The sequence below is a fragment of the Engystomops pustulosus genome, chromosome 4 (genome assembly GCF_040894005.1).
Source record: "Engystomops pustulosus chromosome 4, aEngPut4.maternal, whole genome shotgun sequence".
Classification (NCBI taxonomy): Eukaryota; Metazoa; Chordata; class Amphibia; order Anura; family Leptodactylidae; genus Engystomops; species Engystomops pustulosus.
In genome coordinates, this window is record NC_092414.1 from 149,773,672 (window position 1) to 149,791,494 (window position 17,823).

Sequence of the window (17,823 nt, forward strand, 5' to 3'; positions counted from 1 at the left end):
ATTTCTCTCATGCTGCCTCTTTTTCTCTGGAATTTTCTCCTTGCAATCAGACTTTAAAGGGCCCTTTCCAAAATCCATTTCACACAAAAAACTGTTGCATGTTCCTGTACATAATTGTCACCTCCATATGCTCCTATTCTGTAAATTCACCTAAGCAGGAAACATTATCCTTCAGTTCTTTATGTGTAAAAGAGGAGCCTTCACCACGGCCATCAACTCCAACTCTTTCCATCCTTTAATATGCTCGTCTGATTCTGGCATAATTGGACCATGGTGTATTTACCCGTTTACCTCCTCCCCATGCAATTCCATAGTTCTCCATTTGTCTTTTTAATTGGCTATTGTGAATAGCTTATTAGTATCAAAAAGACGGAAAACCCCTTTAAAGGGAACCTACCACCACGATTCTACCTATAAAAGTAGAATGGGTGGTCGGTGCATGTATGGGACATGAGGATAGCCCTTTTTAGAGCTAATCCTCACGTCCCGCTATCTTTTTGAAAACTTTAATGCCCTAATATGTAAATTTTGTAAAGCTGCTACTGGGGCGTGGAGTAGCCGGACATGAGGCTACTCCACGCCCCAGTAGCCTCTTTACTCCTCCTACCCTGAGATCTTCGGTGCGCAGCTCCTCATAGCTGTGCGCCCTCGTCCGATAGGAGCTGCACGCCAAAGATCTCAGGGTAGGAGGAGTAAGGAGGATACTGGGGCGTGGAGTGGCCGCGGTGTAGCCTCATGTATGGCTACTCCATGCCCCAGTAGCAACTTTACAAAATTTCCTCACGTCCCATACATCCACCTACCACACGTTTTACCTTTATAGGTAGAATAGTGGTGGTAGGTTCCCTTTAAAGGAAACTTACCCTCTGGAATTTACTGCCTGAAGTAGATCCAGACGTAGATTGCCCATGTCATTGCAATCCCTGTTTTATATTTCCCGGTGACATTGTAATTTAAAACTTTATTTATCTAATATGCAGATAACTGCACAGGCTACAGTGGTGGCTTGGAGCTCTGGGGGCTAAGGCTATTTCACGCCCCCAGTAGCACTGCAGAGCCTCCTCGCATACCCAGCTGACGCCGGCCAGGTACCAGGAACTGATGCTAGCGGCGTAGAGGGAGCCACTGTGTGCAAGGGCCTTTACCACCAGCTTTACAGCCAGTATGGACATTCAAGGTGGCAGCTCTGCAATGCTACCAGGGATGTGAAATAGTCTTAGTCCAAGAATCTGTTTCCCGTCCCCCTCTGCAGGTAATCTGCATATTGGTAAAATAAAGTTTTCACACTGTCAATACACCCGGTAATATATATAAAAAAAAAACAAGTTTAGGGATTACATTGGCATAAGGAATCTACCTCTGGATATACCGCAGTATGTAGATTCCAGACGGTAGATTTCCTTGAAGAGAGCACAATGTATGACTTGCTGGATTGTAGCCGCCAAACTTCATTGCCATCATTTTGAGTAACACAATAGGCAGAGTACATTGGAATAAAGAAATAGACTACATTCGGATTAGGCAGGGACCATGGTGGGAAATGTAAAGACAGAGGAGTTACTTTCGTGAATTCACACGAATGTGTGCCCGCCGTACCATAGCACGGCGGGCACACGTCGGCTCGAGAGAGAAGAGGAGGAGGAGGGGGTGAGCACTGCTCTCCCCCGTCCCTCTTCATAGAGATATATGGCGCCGTATTACGGGAAAGATAGGACATGTCCTATCTTTTGCCGGGCATGGAATGGTACGGCTCAGTACTACGCCGTGCGTCCATTGCCGGCCTATGGGGGGGGGGGGGCGTATATATGGCAGCTGTATATACGTCCCCCAACGGCCGTGTGAATTCACCCTTATACAAGTTTAGAGACATTGACCTTGTGATTCTTAGAAAGCTCAGCACACATGGGGCGCCATGATCAACCCATACTGGGTGCATGCCCTGCTAGGTAGGCGTAATTGATAGATCTTTGTTCATGACTGCTGATTTCTCCTTAGTATGGATAATATAGCCATGTGCTAAATGCGCTAGCAACTGTCTGGCATCTCTCACCAGGGATGAGGTTACATTGTGAATGTCACCAGATGATTGATGTGCTTTCTGCTGCCAGGATTGTGCCCTATTTGTGCTCGCGCATAAAGTTTATTATAGTTCATGTTGCGACACTATTATGCTTATAAGCTTATGTCTTATTGTACGTATGATAATGGAATAAATAATCTTGATGTAGAGTCTCCTTTTTCAAATGAGGCTATGCTTGAATGAAGAACTGTGACCCCACTGATAATTATCTTATTATTATAATAATTTTATATAGTACCCTACGTCCAGCATATTCCATAATGCCTTTGGCCCACTTCACCCTTGCTATTGGACATCTGCTGTTATCTACAAAAGGATAACGCAACACTAAGGCTACATTCACACTGCCGTTGCCCGCCGTACCATAGCACAGCGGGCAACGGCAGCGCACGGGGAGAGGAGGAAGAGGAGAGAGCAACTCACCCCCGCCCCTCTCCATAGGAACATATGGCGCACGGCGCCGTACTATGGAGAAAGATAGGACATGTCCTATCTTTTTCCAGGGTACGGAGCGGTACCGTGGCCGTGCGCCCATTGCCGTCTAACGGGGACGTTTATCGGCCGTATATACGTCCCCCATACGGCAGTGTGAATGTAGCCTAAGGGTGATGATGCCACACATGGAATTTTTGGTCTGTTTTTAAGCCATGAAAAGTCTTGTAAATGAATGTACAATTTAACAAATGACAGAATCGTTTTGGTGACGGAAGAAAATAGCAGAGGTCCAAACACAGGAGTAAACTGGACCTCACAGACTTATGTACTACGCTGTGCCCTGAGTACAGCAGTCTTTATATTTTTCAGTGTTTACTCTTCGAGGTAGTTTCTGAAGTTTGCGGCCTGACTCTCCTACATCATTATAGGAAGAGACTGAATGGCAGTGCTATCTGTGCCCTCCGTAGTGCTGAGAGAAACCAGGACACAGTTGTAACAGTGCCTGCGATGAATGGAAGCTGAACTGCAGTAACTGAGCTTCATTCTGTGATTCTGGATCCAATTCCAGTATCATTAACCCTTCAATAGTGTATAAAACAAGAATTGTATATTATCAGTGCTTTGATTACATGCAATAATGGGGAACCCACTGGGTTTGAGTCTATAACAGGATGAGAGAAAGCAAGGGGCAGAACCATATGAACTCAAATTATTATTTTCCCAAAGAAATTAGACAGATTCCTCAGTGACCAATACATGGCATGGTAACCTAGGCACACAGTTGATGTTACATGGGGTATTTCTTGTGTAAAATACAGTTGCTTACTATCTTTCAGGAGAATTTTCATTCCCTGAATCTGTGTTATTTTACTATCCTTGATTTGATTTGTTAAGGAAGAAATTGTGACAAATAAGGGAACATTTCTGATACATGTTATTAATTTACATCCATTGCGATAAGAGCAGAAAACATAAAGAAAGAAAATGTTGTGTTTATAGCATGCTGTAATATAAAACTCTGCTCCTGGAGTTAATAAAGAATAACAAAACCTGGTAGGTTTCATGTTATTTGTATTGCTCAAAGCAGTTGCCCCAGAATAACCATATATTATCGTGTGTGTGTGTCTGTGGTAGACAGAACACCCTTTGATGAGGGACTGTATTTATTTCCATGAATATCTCTCATACATACAAAACAACATGGTATCTCACAATGGAAAAACATTGAAGATTAAAAATACAATACATACATATTATAATTTAGGCAGTTTGGGCGGTAGCCTTGAAGGGGGTCTAGGTCACCCAAATCACCCACCAAATTTTATACTGAGAATGACCTTCATCCATGAAATCCTCGAACATCTGTTCCTGCTCTCAATACACATGTACACAAGAGCCACAAAGGCCCTTCAACAGTCCTGAAACATCAGATTGAAAGCAGCAAGAAGGGACACATCCTCCAGCCTGATTCCAGTACCATGTGTAGGAAGTGAATCCCAGACTTGTAGGGGGTAATAATACAGCCTAGGGCCCATGGATGTCTTATTCCACCCCTTAATACATATTTGCATTCGCTTAAGATCAATTTTTTTTTAGTTTGGGCTTGTTCACTCATTTGTTAGGAATCCTTATCAGTTGTATTAATCCTGCCTTTTATCATCTGTTTGGAGGACATTTGTTCTAACGGGAGGTAAGCATTTATTGGAAATGTCTCGCAATGAGATGGTTATGGACACATTTATTAACTATTATCCATGTGCTAGTGGAGGAGACTAGATGCTGTGATGTCTACCGCTTGCAGCACCATATCTCTCACTCCATCGGCTTTTCCTCTGCACATAGGCACACGAATGCTGATTCGCATATTTTCTGTGATTGATAAATTACATACACTACAATTCTTCTGTATTACTCTCTGGATTCGTTGTACGGACATGCTCTATGTACATGTTCAAGAGAGGCCTGGATGCCTTTCTGGAGAGAAATCATTAGCATAATTACATTATTTTACTAACTCATTCAATGCCTTTCCATGTGAAATCCCTATACAGTTACACTAAGGAGAGCACAACTAGCTGCCCATGTATTGCTTTATTTCCCTATGCGGTTCTAGTCATGTCATGTGTAGTTGGTCTGTGGATCATGGACCATGCGCTGGTCAGATTTTATGGACCACAGTGCAGAGAAGAGGACTCGGATCATACTTCACGCATATTTTGCATAAAGATCTGTGTGTAATAATGCAGATTTACTTGGGAAAGGAGAAAGTCTCTTAAAGGACACCTGTCATCAGGTCTCTGTCACTTTTTCTGTCAACTCTATCTGTTGGAGCAGCTCACAAGAATCCCATCCCAGCCTTTATCTAGTCCATTCATACAATAATCATTGTAAAATCATCTTTTCTTTATTATGTAAATGAGGCTGGTCACATGGTCAGAGGCAGTGATGTCACCCCTGTTACCCCTCCCCTCTCCTCCCCCTGCTGAGGTCTGTGTGTAATGTATAGTAAAGCATTGCTAGTATGTGTGCTGCATCTGCTGACATGTGGTGTTCTCCCATACACATGAGTGACACACAAACATAAGCTACCAAAGTACTGCTATAACATGGCTACCTGGAGCTGTTGTATCTCGCCTATACACACACGGGCTGCAGGAGGCGCCAGCACCAGGAAGCACATGGAGGAGCCATTACACCTTATACATCACACCATTATACAGGCTGTCAATCAAGCACTGGGGGTGTGGCTGTGCCTCCCACTCATGAATAAGCTGGACAGCTTGAATATGCTAATGACTCATTGGACATCTCACAGGCCATTTGCATACAGCTTTAGGACCTCATTCCTTAGTTTATAGGCATGTAGAGGGACAATGAAGGGATAGAGGCAATGCTTTCTAATGGCAGTTAATGAAAATATATTTAGTTTAGGGGGTTATCTTGCCTGACGGGTTCTCTTTAAAGGGAACCTACCACCACGAATCGACCTATAAAGGTAGATCGGGTGGTAGGTGGATGTATGGGACGTGAGGATAGCCCTTTTTAGAGCTAATCCTCACGTCCCCGCTAGCGTCACATAAACTTTATTGCCCTAATATGTTAATTTAATTAAGCGGCTACCGGGGCGTGGAGTAGCCGGACACGAGGCTACGTGGCGCGGCTACTCCACGCCCCAGTAGCTGCTTTCCCCCGCCTACCCTGTGATCTTCGGCGCGCAGCTCCTGGCAGCTGCGCGCCCTCGTCCGAGAAGCCGGAGTTCTGCGCATGCGCAGTAACTCCGGCCAAGATGCGCGATCTCGGGAACGAGGCCGGAGTTACTGCGCATGCGCAGAACTCCGGCTTCTCGGACGAGGGCGCGCAGCTCCTGGCAGCTCCCGAAGATCACAGGGTAGGCGGGGGAAAGCAGCTACTGGGGCGTGGAGTAGCCGCGCCGTGTAGCCTCGTGTCCGGCTACTCCACGCCCCGGTAGCCGCTTAATTAAATTAACATATTAGGGCAATAAAGTTTATGTGACGCTAGCGGGGACGTGAGGATTAGCTCTAAAAAGGGCTATCCTCACGTCCCATACATCCACCTACCACCCGATCTACCTTTATAGGTAGATTCGTGGTGGTAGGTGCCCTTTAAATAACAGTAAAATCCCCATCAAGAAAATTGATGTGGAATTTGTTTTTTTTTTCCCTTTCACCTTGGTTTATTTTCATATTTTCTTTATGTAGTAGTGCACATATGTGTGTTGAGATTGCCCATGTGCTTTTATGCACCAAATATTACTATATTACAGTTCTTATATGTACGGTACCTATTTAAGTGTCTTTAACTAGCACTCACTTTACATCTGCGTTTGAAAATTTATAAACAATAATGACGAGAGTCTAATGGATCCAATAAAATGTCCAATCATCTCGGTAGACTTGTAATGGCTTCTGTTAGTGTCTGCTTGCACCACTTCTGTAAATTATTTGAGTGGAAAATTGGATGTAAGGTGCAGTTCTGTTTCAGTTACGATTGTATTATTAACAGAAGATAATATTGTAGGTGTGAACTGGACCTTAAAGTATAAAAATTTTGCCAATCTCTGCACTAAGCTAAAATAAGCAATTCCTTAATTTACGCTCATTAGCTATCTGCAGGCGTTTGTCAGCTAGCAGTTACCTTGTCCATCTGGCTGCCTTTGGTTGGTTGCCATGGGTATTTGTAGCTAGATGAAGGAGAGGAGGGTGGGTGGATGATGGTGAGAGTGGTTACTAGCAGATGTACATGCTCCTGATCAGTAGTTGCTAGGTGCAGGATAATATCAGTCCCGGCAGTATGTAAAAAAACTCCAGCACTTGGAGTGATGTCATAAGCATGTGACTGATCGCATCCTTCTGGTCATCCAGTTACATACCATGAATGGTATGTAGCAGAGCTGGTTGTGTTTGAAAGTTTTAACATAGAAGAAATGTGCATGTATGAAGGTTTAAATGCACAAATAAAGCCAGAGCTCAGGCTCCCCATCAGTCCTATGAGTCAGATCCTGCACACACAGCACAGTATATATTTTAGCAGATTTCTTTGGTGGTCTGCAGATATAGAGTATTATCACAAAAAAATAAAATCAGTGATTGAATAAAATAGCTTTTTAGGGAAGGGGTCCTCTCAGAGGAGTGGTTGACTGCATGTGTGAGTGTGTATATATAATACACTATGATGCTTCATCCTATTAATGGTGTAGTTGGACATGCTTTAATATATCTTTTTCTTTGTGATGTAGTAGATTGCTATATGATGCAGAGCTCCAGTGCTGTGTCTTCCCTAACTTGCTCTGCACTAGATCTTTGTACAAGAAGTAACACTGATTCTCTGTTCTGATTGGCTGGGTTTGTGCATGTTCACCTGAATACCATCCCTGCCCGTAACTGATGTCACTACCAGGAAGCCCCGCCCACATCAGGAAAAGCTGAGAGGATATTACAGACGTCCTCCTATATCTATTAGCCCTATATCTCAGGATAGAAAGAAGCCAGCAGCATGATACAGGTGTCATTGAAATTGGTGTCAAAGCTTTCGCCAGCTGTGCTAAAACTATTTTTGTCAAGTAACTTTACAGTTACACTTTAATGCACATATTTATCAAATTGTCTGGTGATGTGTGATAAATCTGGCATAGTATAAAACTAGTCTAAGGCCTCCTGCCCACTAATGTGTGTTCAAAACGAACTGCAGTCTTTTTTTTCTTGGCCAGTGGACATTAAAAGGGGCAGGGGTCACCTCTAGCCGACAGAAATCATTAGCAAATGTGTGGCACATTACTGCCAAGAGCAGTTATGGCACCGTACTGTGACCATGCACAATTCAAGTCTATGAAGGCCCAAAAAAATGTTTGTGTTCAACTTTGCACCCCCTATTAATTGGAAATTAGTCTAAAAATAAAACTGGTTTTGCTGTGATGCCCCTTATGCTGCCATAAAAGTGTCTGACAATGGTCTACAACCCTAGATAAATACATTGTTATATTGGACATTTTTATGCAAATTACCACAGTTTTATATAATATAATATTTTAATCTGCCCCATAGTCTTTATATAAATGTAAACAGTAAAAATTTGTACTTTTATTATAGAAAAATGTGACTGAACAAGCTGCTTCTCAGAACAGAAAGATGGAAAAGAAGGTGAACAAGGAGAGTGAGGGGCAGAAGCAGGAGGTGAGTATTTGCCTCTAGGGGCGGCAGGCATGGGTGTGTATGATGTGCATGGTAAGCTTGATAGTAGGGGTGCTGGTTTTGCATGCTGCATGCTTGGTGGTTTAATTTTAATTTCATATGTTAACATTTTCAGCATGTTGAGAATACTATATGAAACTTTGATATGCTATGAGTTCTTTCATGAAGACAACCCTTTCCTTGTTAAATATGTTATAAGCCTAAGCCTGGTGTCCACCTTGGTCCATCCAAGCATCACATGGTCACCTTTCCTTGACCAGCGACTACCACTAGTACCACTATAGATTGCATTTCTAGAGGAAACAATACATTGTACATGGTCTTTATATCGGTAAAAAAAAAGGAAGACCTTCCTCAGAAAAGGCAGGTAGTCATTCATTAGTTCTGGCCAACATGTGATTTTAGAAGGCTGTTTGAAAGTGGCTGGATTTTAACCAATTTCTGTAGTGGAGATGAGCTCCTGCCAAATTAGTTGCTACCGTGTTTCCCCGATAGTAAGACACCCCCGATAGTAAGACATAGTGGGTGTTTTAGGGGGGTAGGCTAATGTAAGACGTACCCCCAAAGTAAGACATAGTTAGAGCTGAGGGGAGCCGGGTGCTGCAGCCTCTTCTTGTCACTACTGTAGCTCCTGGCCGATAGAAGACTGTGACCGGAGCTCAGCTACTCCGTGCAGGCTCCGATCACATGGCAGAGGAGACAGGGGAGGCAGCGCTGCACAGTGTGGAGTCTGCAGCATGGAGCCGGGAGAAGCTTCCTGCTGTGTGCTGCTGCCGTCTGTGTTACTGGAGCAGCTCCTCCCCCTCCTGTGTAGCTGCTAAACTCTGCTACATCAGTCGGACCTGGAGGGGGAGTGGAGCAGGGGAGCACATGTCAGCCTGGAGCAGCCTCTACTCAGCCCTGCAGTCAGTGACACTGAAAAGTATGTATGTTTATGTGTTTATGTGTAGTGTGTATGTAGGTGTGATGCCTGATCTATATGTGAACATTGTGTGCATGTTTATTTACATGTATAATGTATGCATGTAGTGTGTGACAGTGTGTTTGCTTGCACAGTTCTATGGTTTGTGTTAAAACACCCATCCCCCCTGCACTGTATAATGCCCCTACTCACAATGTATAACCTCCCACACTGTATAATGCCCCCCCTTACACTGTATAATGCCCCCCCTTACACTGTATAATGCCCCCCCTTACACTGTATAATGCCCCCCCTTACACTGTATAACCTCCCACACTGTATAATGCCCCCCCTTACACTGTATAATGCCCCCCCTTACACTGTATAACCTCCCACACTGTATAATGCCCTTACACTGTATAATGCCCTTACACTGTATAATGCCCCTAACACTGTATAATGCCCCTTACACTGTATAATGCCCCTTACACTGTGTAATTCTTGGCACTTGCTTTTATAAAACTGTTTTGTGGTGAATACCATACTGTTCAGGTTGTTAATAAATGTTAATTTTATGGTTAAAACAAAAATCGTAATTTTTCCGCCAATATAAGACATACCCCGAAAGTAAGACATAGTGGGACTTTTGGGGGTAAAAAGAATGTAAGACACTGTCTTACTTTCGGGGAAACACGGTAGGAGTACAAATGTATAGGGGAGATGACTGAGATAACTGTTGCCAAATTGGCCTAAAGTGTATGGATGGCTTTTTTTTTTTTTTGTCTCCTATAAGTTTAGTGAAATTGGCAGCAGTTGTGGGAGTTTACAAGGTTAATATGTATAGTGAATCTCCATTGTGACTCAATAGCCTATTTTGTAATTGCCACATAATATAAAACCTACCGTATTTTTCAGACTATAAGACGCACCAGAGTATAAGGCGCACCATCAATAAACGCCTGCTAAAATGTCTAGGTTCATATATAAGGCACACCTGATTATAAGGATTATTGATCAGCAGGTGGCAGACCTGTGCACAGTTCAAGGCAGCTGTTGTCTGTCAGTACGGTTTATATATAAGGCGCACTGGACTATAAGGCGCACCTTTGATTTCTGAGAAAATCAAAGGATGCACCTTTTAGTCCGAAAAATACGGTAATACAATTGCCAGATTAGTTTACCATAATGCAAATTTGTTATTTTTGGATCTAGCCACCAAATGCTCGGGATAATCAAACAGACAACCCTGGTTGGTCTGTGAATCACAGTCCTACAGCGACCAGATTTTATAAACTGAGCACAGGCTACTCCACGCCCAAGTAGCCTCTGCAGTTAATTTACATATTACTAAAATAAAGTTTTTAACAAGTTAAATTAGGTTCCAGGATTATAAAATTACAGATGAGGGCAGAGGCAGACAGGAGGAATCTACAGTCAGATCTACCTCTGATAGTAGATTCCCCATGGTAGGTTTCCTTTTAAGCAGAGTTCTCTCTGCTAGTAGTAGACTGATTTAAAAAAAAACTGATTTAAAAAAAAAAAAAAAAGAAAAAAAAAAAAAAGAAAGCTCCACAACCATTTTTGCTTTTTTACACCATGGCTGTGGATCAGGAAAGGATGATAAATGGCCATGAGGTGGGACCAGTGAAGCGTCATAATACATCACCGACAACTTTCTCAAGTACAAAAAGCGGACAACCTGGTGCCTTCCAACTCATTCATCGAAGAGAATATTTGGATGCTATGCAAAGAGCTTGGAAAGTCATCTTCCCACTTAAGGTATGGATTGGGGTGGTGTATGGTTTGTGTAACTTTGTAGGCTCTGTTTACTGCATCACTTTTTTAGTAATTTTACTATTGTTAACTCAGGAAGACCTCAAGGAGCCTGCTTCAACCATTATAATAAAAAGGCTGGACAAAGGGAGGGAACCAAACATCCAGGACGGATCAGTCAGTGACCAAAATTTACCCACATTGCTGGAACAATGTGAGGACAACAAGTTTAAGTCCTCAGAAACAACATGGACTGTACTATTCAAAGACCCAGTAAGTATACGGTAGTCTGTATTTGTTACTGCTATATAAATATAGTCCCACTCATTTTACATACGAGATATATAAAATTGTTGTATAAAATAATATATAAAGTGAATGTCCTCATGGTAGGTTTCCTTTAAGGGAATCTTTTGGAGTTTGTTTTCATGTGTGTTGAAAGTGGGTGTAGTATAATAGAGTCCAGGTTCTGCCACATAATTTATAGTAATAATGGCCATGTGCTATGTTTACTGTTTTAGATAGATCTGAGCTATGGATGTTTCTACAAAAAAAACACATGGGGCACAGTATGAAGATATCTATGGGAACCTACCATGAGGTTTAATGGTGAAAACCTTATGACAGGTTCCCTTTAATAGACCTTAACTCAATAGAGTCTGTCAAGTAACAAATCTGGTAGAAATTTTGCCATTTAAAACTGAAATCAGGAAAAGTCTTGGCTGTAAACAGAATGACTGACATATAATATATATTACACTTCCGTAGTCGCCAGACACCTATTTACTGTTACTGAAAAGAGGATTACAAGGCAACTCTAAAGAACAGACAAAAAGAAAATTCCAACCAGTAGGTAAGTGACAGGACTGTTTTAAAATTGAGTTACATTCGATCGTTTGAGTTCGTTTCAAAAATCTATCAACATTGAAGGAGATTTATAAAGTTGTTTGCCACAATTCTGAAGTAATTGGCAAATGTCTGAAATTAATGTTTAAAGGGCTATTCCTAGAAACTTCTGGCCATTTCATATGCATAAGCAGTTTGTTTCCTTGAGCAATAACTCCAGCAGTGGTGGCTACATGGATACATTAATGGGAAATTATCTTCACACAAAAACATTTTTTTAATAACATCCAATTGAAGAAAAATGTGTATATGGCAGATAATTTCAATTTAATGTTAATGTGGGGATGAGAAAACCCCTTTAAAGGATACCTGTCAAGACGATTTGGCACACTAGGTCCTTATGGTTTAGTGACCCAAATTGCCCTGTTAAATACAACTTAAACTCTCGATCTGCTGAAGGTACGACGTAAGTGCAGTGATGATGGCATACTGGCCTGGTTCATTTATTTCATTGCAACATGCGATGTATAGATGACCATCACTATCCTTTTAAACCACTACATTGTAAAAGTCGTGTAGCACTTAGGCAGAAGGCAACAGTGAAACATTCCAATTAAGTAATTACTTGAACTGTGCCACATATATTGATGGTTTTAGACCATTTTAATTCACTTTTCTGACATTTACGAAAAGGGGGTCTGGTGAGTGCACCAAAAAAATGTATTGATGGGAGCATTAAACTAGACCAACTGATATAAGGTGCGAAGTATGACTTGTAATAGTGCAAGAGAAAAAATAGCAGCATATATGTGCACTGAAACCACAAAATGCTGGTGAGTTATAAAACTGATGAAAAGATACTAGGTAACTACGTAAAATGCATCAATTTTATAACTCCTCAGCATTTTATTTTTTAAGCGTCCGTAGGTTCTGCTATTTTCCATTGCACTATTATTGCTTTATATTGCACTGTTGCTTTCTATAGAATTTTTTTTTTTTTTTTTGGGGGGGGGGGGGGGGGGTTGTAACTTTGGCAACTACCATATATGCAGAAGTGAGTTTTTGGATCAATTCCATCCGTTTAAGGCTCGTCTGTTCATCCTGTTGTTATCCTAAGTAGGGTTATATGCAGTTGAGCAGCATATTTGTATGTCATTGGCTGTGAACCCCCTCACGTGCTACACCAGCATGATAAATCAGATGCAGAATAAGACTGTCTAGTCTAACTCTGCAATTCTCTATTCTGCAACCCATTGTTAAATCCCTGTGGCATAAAATGTTTTTAACCTAGTCCCAATAATCTGGCATCTGAATAATATATCATCCAGTCCTTTTATCTCGTAGATAATGGGAAAGGTATATCAATTATTTTACATCAGAATTCTGTTGTAATTTGCACCAAGTATACCAAGGGTTTTTGGACCCTTTTATAACTTGTATGACTAAAGGGGTTGGTCTCAGAAAAGGGGCCGTTACCTAACATAAAACAAAAATTATGCTAATGCATCTCAATTTTGGCCCAGCTTTTCCATGGAAACTAAGCAGATTTATCATCCAGCATCAGATAGACAAATCTTTGATATTTTTGCTATTGCAAGTTATGGGAACTCTTAGTGAACACATTATGAACACATGTAGATGTATGCATGATGATAGAAGGCCTTTTAACTTTATGTACTGTATAGCTTCTTGGAAAGTATTCTGTACTTCTGTAGAATGTATAAAAGTGTACAAAATGTTCATGTTGTATCTTATTACTGCCATGGTTCTGTGACTAGTGACCTATAAAATTCACATGCAATGTTTTCTTTATCTCAATATGTAAAGGTCCCATGACCAAGGATCCAACTGACCGCAAAAAAGGGAAAGTGGAAGTGAGTGATATTTCATAGCAATTTACTATCTGTAAACTTCTGTTTCCAAACAAATATACTGATTGGCCTAAAGGTCGCTCAAACATTTTCCAGAAGGGTAATAATATTCCTCTCACCTTTTTAAGGAGTATTATTACTCGAGTATGAAAGTTTCAGCTGCCAAGTGCTGCCCTTGTTCACACAACCTGAGGTGCTCTAATTACTGATAAAAGTCACAGAGTGAGCTTTAGAAGAAATCAGACCAAGACAATGTATGGTATAATATTTCAATCTCTGCAAACTGATGGCAAGAAAAGCTAGGCAGATGAGGAGAACTTTATTCACGTCACAAAGGATTTTACAGAAACCTTCAGTGGGCTGGACCTGGGCTTGAAGTTCTCCTTGTAGTGGGCAGTATCGTAAATCAGCCAAAGCCCACATTCTTTTACCTGCACAGCCGAGTGTTATCACACTGTTATCAATCTTCATTCACAGCATATGAAAATAAAAACATTTTCATTAAACGCCTAACAATACTTCACACAGCAATACAAATATATAATTAATAGATGGATATTTATACTAGAAAATCATTACAGCACTTGTTTTTCTGTGCTTATATAGCCAATTGAGACAATTCTAGCAATCTTACATCATGCATTAAATGAAGGGTGTGCAATCTATGTTTCGTCTCCTTAGTAATTTCAACCTACAATGGCTGACTTCACCCCCAGACAAGACTGTAGCTGACACTCCCACCCCCTCCTAGACCTAAAAGTGGCAGACACCACCGACCACCCTTTCCCAGACCTGACTGTGGGTGACGCCGCTGACCCCCTCCCAGACTGTGACTGACACTGCCGATAAATCTTGTAATTTAATACATATACAGGCAGTCCCCAGGTTACATACAAGATAGGGTCTGTAGGTTTGTTCTTAAGTTGAGTTTGTATGTAAGTCGGAACTATATATTTTATCATTGTAATCCCAGGCAGAACTTTTTTGGTCTCTGTGACAATTGGATTTTAAAAATGTTGGGTTGTCATAATAATCAAGATTAACACTAAAGCTTCATTACAGACACATTTGATAACTGTTATAGCTGTTTATTCTAGCCAAGGACTAAAGTACAATAAATTACCAATATCCAGTGGTCCATTTGTAACTAGGGGTCGAGTGTTCTTAAGTAGGGGACCCTGTATGTCAGAAGGTGACATTGATTGGGGTCTATTAATTTTCTTTCACTGTGATTAGTGGAGGTCTGACCACTGGGACCATAAAAACAAATTGAGTATTAGTTTTATAGAATTCTATGAGAAACTTGTCAATAGATGAAAATTTGAAATCCTGAGGACAGATTCCCTTTAATTACAGCAGTTAGGACATTCTGAGGTGGAGAGAGCTTGACTTCATTGATGAACTCTCCATCTCATTTACTTTAACCCTAAGTCTAGAGTTAGGGATCAGAGAAGCAGGCTCCCATCAATGATAAAATGTTGGTATCTCCTGTCAAATCAGTAAGTCATTAATTTTGGAAGTACTTGTTTACAAGGGGAATGTTTTTACAAAGGTTTTACAATTGAAAAATAAAGTTAGAGGTTTCTAAACTAGAGATTCTGTTGTACAATTTCACGTCTAAGTTAATAAGGGTAGCCAATCCCCGCATTATATTTATTTTATACAAGAGAAAATGGTGGTTTTGCAATTCAGGGTTTTTTTTTGGTGGTGATAGACTTGGCTTGAGTGCTATAAGTTGTTGCTGCTCTTTTTATGCCTCTGAAATTGCTGCATACTTTAAATTTAGTTTTGTTTGTGTTTTTTTTGTAATTACTGTATATGGTTTCTATAAAATCTCTGCTAAAATCATGTAAATTTATGATATGATAAACATCTGCAGAGAACAGTTGATGTCATGTATATTTCTGTGTTATGCAGCTATGTGCTCTACCATTAAACATCCAGAAGCTATTGCTGTGTCCTGATATCTTTCTTCATACTCCGTTTATTATGATTTTACTCGTACAGTTTTATATTGTTTTACACATGAATGTTTTCCCTTACGTCCCCATGACGGCCCACCTGGAGGATGACCCCTTGACCTCTGTGGGGACAGGAAGCAGAGAAGTTAAAAGGCCCCACCCCGGCATCCGTACTCCAGTGTCTTCCTGTCCCTACACAGGGCAGGGAGCAGAGATAGATCTCTCCTCACGGGCCTCCTCCAGGGGGGCAGTGGGGGGAGCACAAGTCTGCAGGCACGGGCCGACCCTTACCCTGCCAGTTCCCGGACCTCGCCTCGGCGCATCGCGCGTCCTCCCTGGCTCCATGGGGAACTGTTGTGCCGGCTCTACCCCCGACTCCGCGTAGTTCCAGGGTACCCGGAAGTCGGAGCACGCGTGGTGGCTCCGGTCACGTGCTCCGACGCGTCATTGGTGAACTTCCGGTCGCACCGGAAGTGACGATTAAAGTCACTGATTGGCCGAGGCCGGATCACGTGCTGCGGCACACGAATTACAGGACTTCCGGTCGCACCGGAAGTGACGTTTGGGGGCTCGGCGGCGCCAAAATTTAAAGGTTTGGTCGCAGGTAGTCACTCTGACTCTGAGGTCTAGATCGCCTACCACTACGCCGATAAGGTACTGTGCATTAAGCTGATGTGTTGATGTACTTGATTCTGCATATATTGTACTGCTGTATGTGAATAAGCCCTTACCTATGATTATAGGACCCATGGAAGTATCTGTCTTTTCTAGCGAGGTCCTGGCCATGGAATCTTCTGTATCAGATCCCCTGTCTACAGGCCTTGTGAGTGTCTTAAAGATTAATGGGGCAGGGGCTCTATTCATATATATGTTATATCCCCTGTAAATACTAAGCTGTCACTTGTCTCTTGGCAGGAGCCGAAAGAGAAAGTGAGGAGCAAAGATCCCTCTAAAGATGGGAAGAAATCAGCCTATCGTAAATGCAACATGTGCAATACAAGGCTTAATTCTAATTATAAAAAACCAGTATGCAAGGAATGTCTGGATAACCTTCTAAAAGAAGAGCGAACAGGCTTTAGGGAAGAGATACGTGCTTTCATTAAAGAAGAAGTCCATTCTTCTGTAGCCTCCTCCATAGCCTCACTTAGCCTCCCTGGGCCCCCACCCAAAAGGGCCTTAATATGTGCCTCAGAATCAGACCCTGACTCAGAGGATAATTCCTCCTTTAAGGATTCTCTAGAATTGGAGCCGTCCACTTCTCTATCCGCTTCAAAAATGGAATCCAGATATCTGTTTTCCTCTGACGACTTAGACCAATTGCTTAAAGCCATTCGTGATACTCTAAAAATTGAAGAAGTGGAAGAAGCTAGATCCATTCAGGATGAGCTGTTTGGCATCCTTAGGTCCCAGAAAAAGAGAGTATTCCCCATTAATGATACTCTCAAACAACTCATTCAGGAAGAGTGGAGAGATCCTGAAAAGAGGATTTCTGTGTCTAAGGAATTCAGGAATCGTCTATTATTTGACGAAAATGATACTAAATTCTGGAATTCACCTCCCAAGGTTGATGTCCAGGTAACAAAATTAACAAAGCGCACTGACCTGCCCTTTGAAGATTCTATCCAGCTAAAAGATCCTATGGATAGGAAAGCTGACTGTTTACTTAAAAAAGCTTGGGAGTCTGCTATGCTTAATCTAAAAGCGAATGTAGCCACTACCTCGGTTGCCCGTACGATGTACTTCTGGCTATCTGAGCTGGAGAATCACATTAGGGAAGGCACCCCCAGAGAGCTCCTGTTAGAGACTCTTCCAACTTTAAAGTCGGCTACTGCCTTTATTGCTGATGCATCTGGTGAATCCGTCAGGTTCTCTGCAAAAGAAGGAGCATTGTCCATTGCAACTAGAAGAGCGCTATGGCTAAGGCAATGGTGTGGGGATTTCAGGTCAAAGTCCAAACTTTGCAGCATTCCATTTGAGGGAGAATTTGTGTTTGGTCCTGAACTTGACTCTATTCTGGAGAAGGCGGCGGACAAAAAGAAGGGGTTTCCTGAGGTTAAAAAACCACCCAGAAAACAGCCCTTTCAGGACTTTAGAGATCGTAAAAATTCATACAGAGGCAAAGGCAAGCAAGGGCGCTGGAGCCATCCGAAGGGAGGTAGAGGTAGAGGCTTCCTCCTCAGCTCCAGTAATTCAACCTCATTTGGGAGACAATGACGCCAGAGTGGGAGGAAGGTTACTAGGGTTCCTT

The 17,823-nt window shown here is 41.9% G+C and overlaps 2 protein-coding genes across 7 annotated transcripts in view; both read left to right on the plus strand.

Annotated features, from left to right (window-relative positions):
* LOC140127403 (threonine--tRNA ligase 2, cytoplasmic-like) overlaps window positions 1–17,823 on the plus strand; it is a 140,674-nt gene that overhangs the window by 107,815 nt on the left and 15,036 nt on the right. For 4 of the 6 annotated variants that reach the window (XM_072148062.1, XM_072148066.1, XM_072148065.1 and 1 more), the window contains 5 exons: window positions 8,122–8,205; window positions 10,736–10,903; window positions 10,994–11,170; window positions 11,666–11,750; window positions 13,571–13,617. In XM_072148062.1, coding sequence (XP_072004163.1) covers window positions 8,122–8,205; window positions 10,736–10,903; window positions 10,994–11,170; window positions 11,666–11,750; window positions 13,571–13,617 — 561 coding nt within the window. The remainder of the gene's footprint in view (window positions 1–8,121; window positions 8,206–10,735; window positions 10,904–10,993; window positions 11,171–11,665; window positions 11,751–13,570; window positions 13,618–17,823) is intronic. The other 2 variants (XM_072148067.1, XM_072148068.1) reach the window with 1 other exon arrangement.
* Window positions 15,756–17,789, plus strand: LOC140127405 (uncharacterized). Its single transcript, XM_072148071.1, has 2 exons — window positions 15,756–16,398; window positions 16,491–17,789. Exons 1-2 carry the CDS (start codon window positions 16,309–16,311, stop codon window positions 17,787–17,789), a joined length of 1,389 nt encoding a protein of 462 aa, XP_072004172.1. The 5' UTR covers window positions 15,756–16,308.